Source organism: Emiliania huxleyi (genome assembly GCF_000372725.1).
Source record: "Emiliania huxleyi CCMP1516 chromosome Unknown EMIHUscaffold_138, whole genome shotgun sequence".
Lineage (NCBI taxonomy): Eukaryota > Haptophyta > Isochrysidales > Noelaerhabdaceae > Emiliania > Emiliania huxleyi.
Genome location: NW_005201213.1, coordinates 230,389 through 231,577, shown reverse-complemented (window position 1 = coordinate 231,577; position 1,189 = coordinate 230,389). Strand labels below are relative to the sequence as shown.

The 1,189-nt window shown below is 61.2% G+C and overlaps 1 protein-coding gene across 1 annotated transcript in view; it reads right to left on the bottom strand.

Moving 5' to 3' along the window:
* Positions 1 to 784: 784 nt before the first annotated feature.
* EMIHUDRAFT_227321 (hypothetical protein) overlaps positions 785 to 1,189 on the bottom strand; it is a gene marked incomplete at both ends in the record, with an annotated part of 2,459 nt that continues 2,054 nt past the window's right edge. Inside the window, 2 exons of the mRNA XM_005788143.1 lie at positions 785 to 927; positions 1,121 to 1,148. Coding sequence (XP_005788200.1) covers positions 785 to 927; positions 1,121 to 1,148 — 171 coding nt within the window. The remainder of the gene's footprint in view (positions 928 to 1,120; positions 1,149 to 1,189) is intronic.

Below are 1,189 nucleotides of genomic sequence, written 5' to 3'. Positions count from 1 at the left end.
CCAGCCCGCAGCCGCCAGTCGCAGTCCCGTGCCTGGGGTGGCGATCGCGAATTTCATTCCGAATTACCGAGCTTCTTTTTCGTAGTGTATGTATGTAGAATGTACGCTGTGTATTACTCTGTTAGTGCCAGAGTGGCGAGCGACTCAGGAATGTTCAATTCTTTTTCTGAGGAAGCCGTCGCCCGCGCCCAGCCTGCTGCGGTGAGCAGCCGCGATCTGAGTGCTGAGAGCCCGTCACCACCAGCCCCCTCAAGTGACTCCTCTTCCTCTCCGTCCTCTTCCCCCTCCCGTTCCTCCCCGTCCCCCACCGTTCGGCCTGTTTACACACCGCAGCCGCCACATCCTCCGAGTCGCTGTAGGGAGGGATGTCTACGTTCCTGTCGCTATAGGTCAGGATGTGAAAGAAGAGACCGGGGGTGTGTGCAGTGTGGGATATGGAAGGACGTAGGAGGCTCCGTAAAGCTAAAGGAGGACACTTAGACGCTTGGTCCGGAGCTCCGCACAAAGAAAGGGTGCTTCTGAGTACTACTACTAGATAGCTATGCACTTACTAGACTGTGGATGACTGTGGATGTGTTCACAGTCATTTGTGTAATTTCGGCGTTCCCCGGTCCTCCGCTTTGAGTCTTGCTCCATCAGTGGCGGGCCAGGCCACTTAGCGCTACGGTCCGCGTCAGCCCCCTACCGATCGGCCTGGAGGGTAACGGGGCCGCGCATCGATCGGCCTCCTCGAAAGCACCGCAGGGCGCCCCGTAGGATTGGGACGCCGTCCGACGCCCCCCTCCTAGAGCCGCTTTTTGTGCGGCCCGAGCTCCGTCTTGGACGCCTTCTTGTAGCAGCGCGCGCCGCCGACAGGCAGCGTCGAGAGGATGGGGCCCTTGAAGAGCTTGCAGCGGGACGCCTTGCCTTCGACGGTGTACTCGAACCCTGCGCGGGCCAGATGGCAATCTCGTGTAAGCTCGTGTAATCTCGTGTAATCTCGAACCCTGCGCGGGCCAAAGCGCGGTGTGCTGCGACCAAGAGGGAGGAGCTGAGGTGGGTGGGGGGGGGGGAGGCGCGCCGGTGCAGCCGCGGCTGAAGCGACACCTGTCGTGGCACCCCAATAGCCCGAGCTCGATACCCCAAAGCTCGTCAAAGTTGCCCTTGTTCTGCTCGTCCGTGCGGCACACGCCTGTAGCGGGCGCCGCGT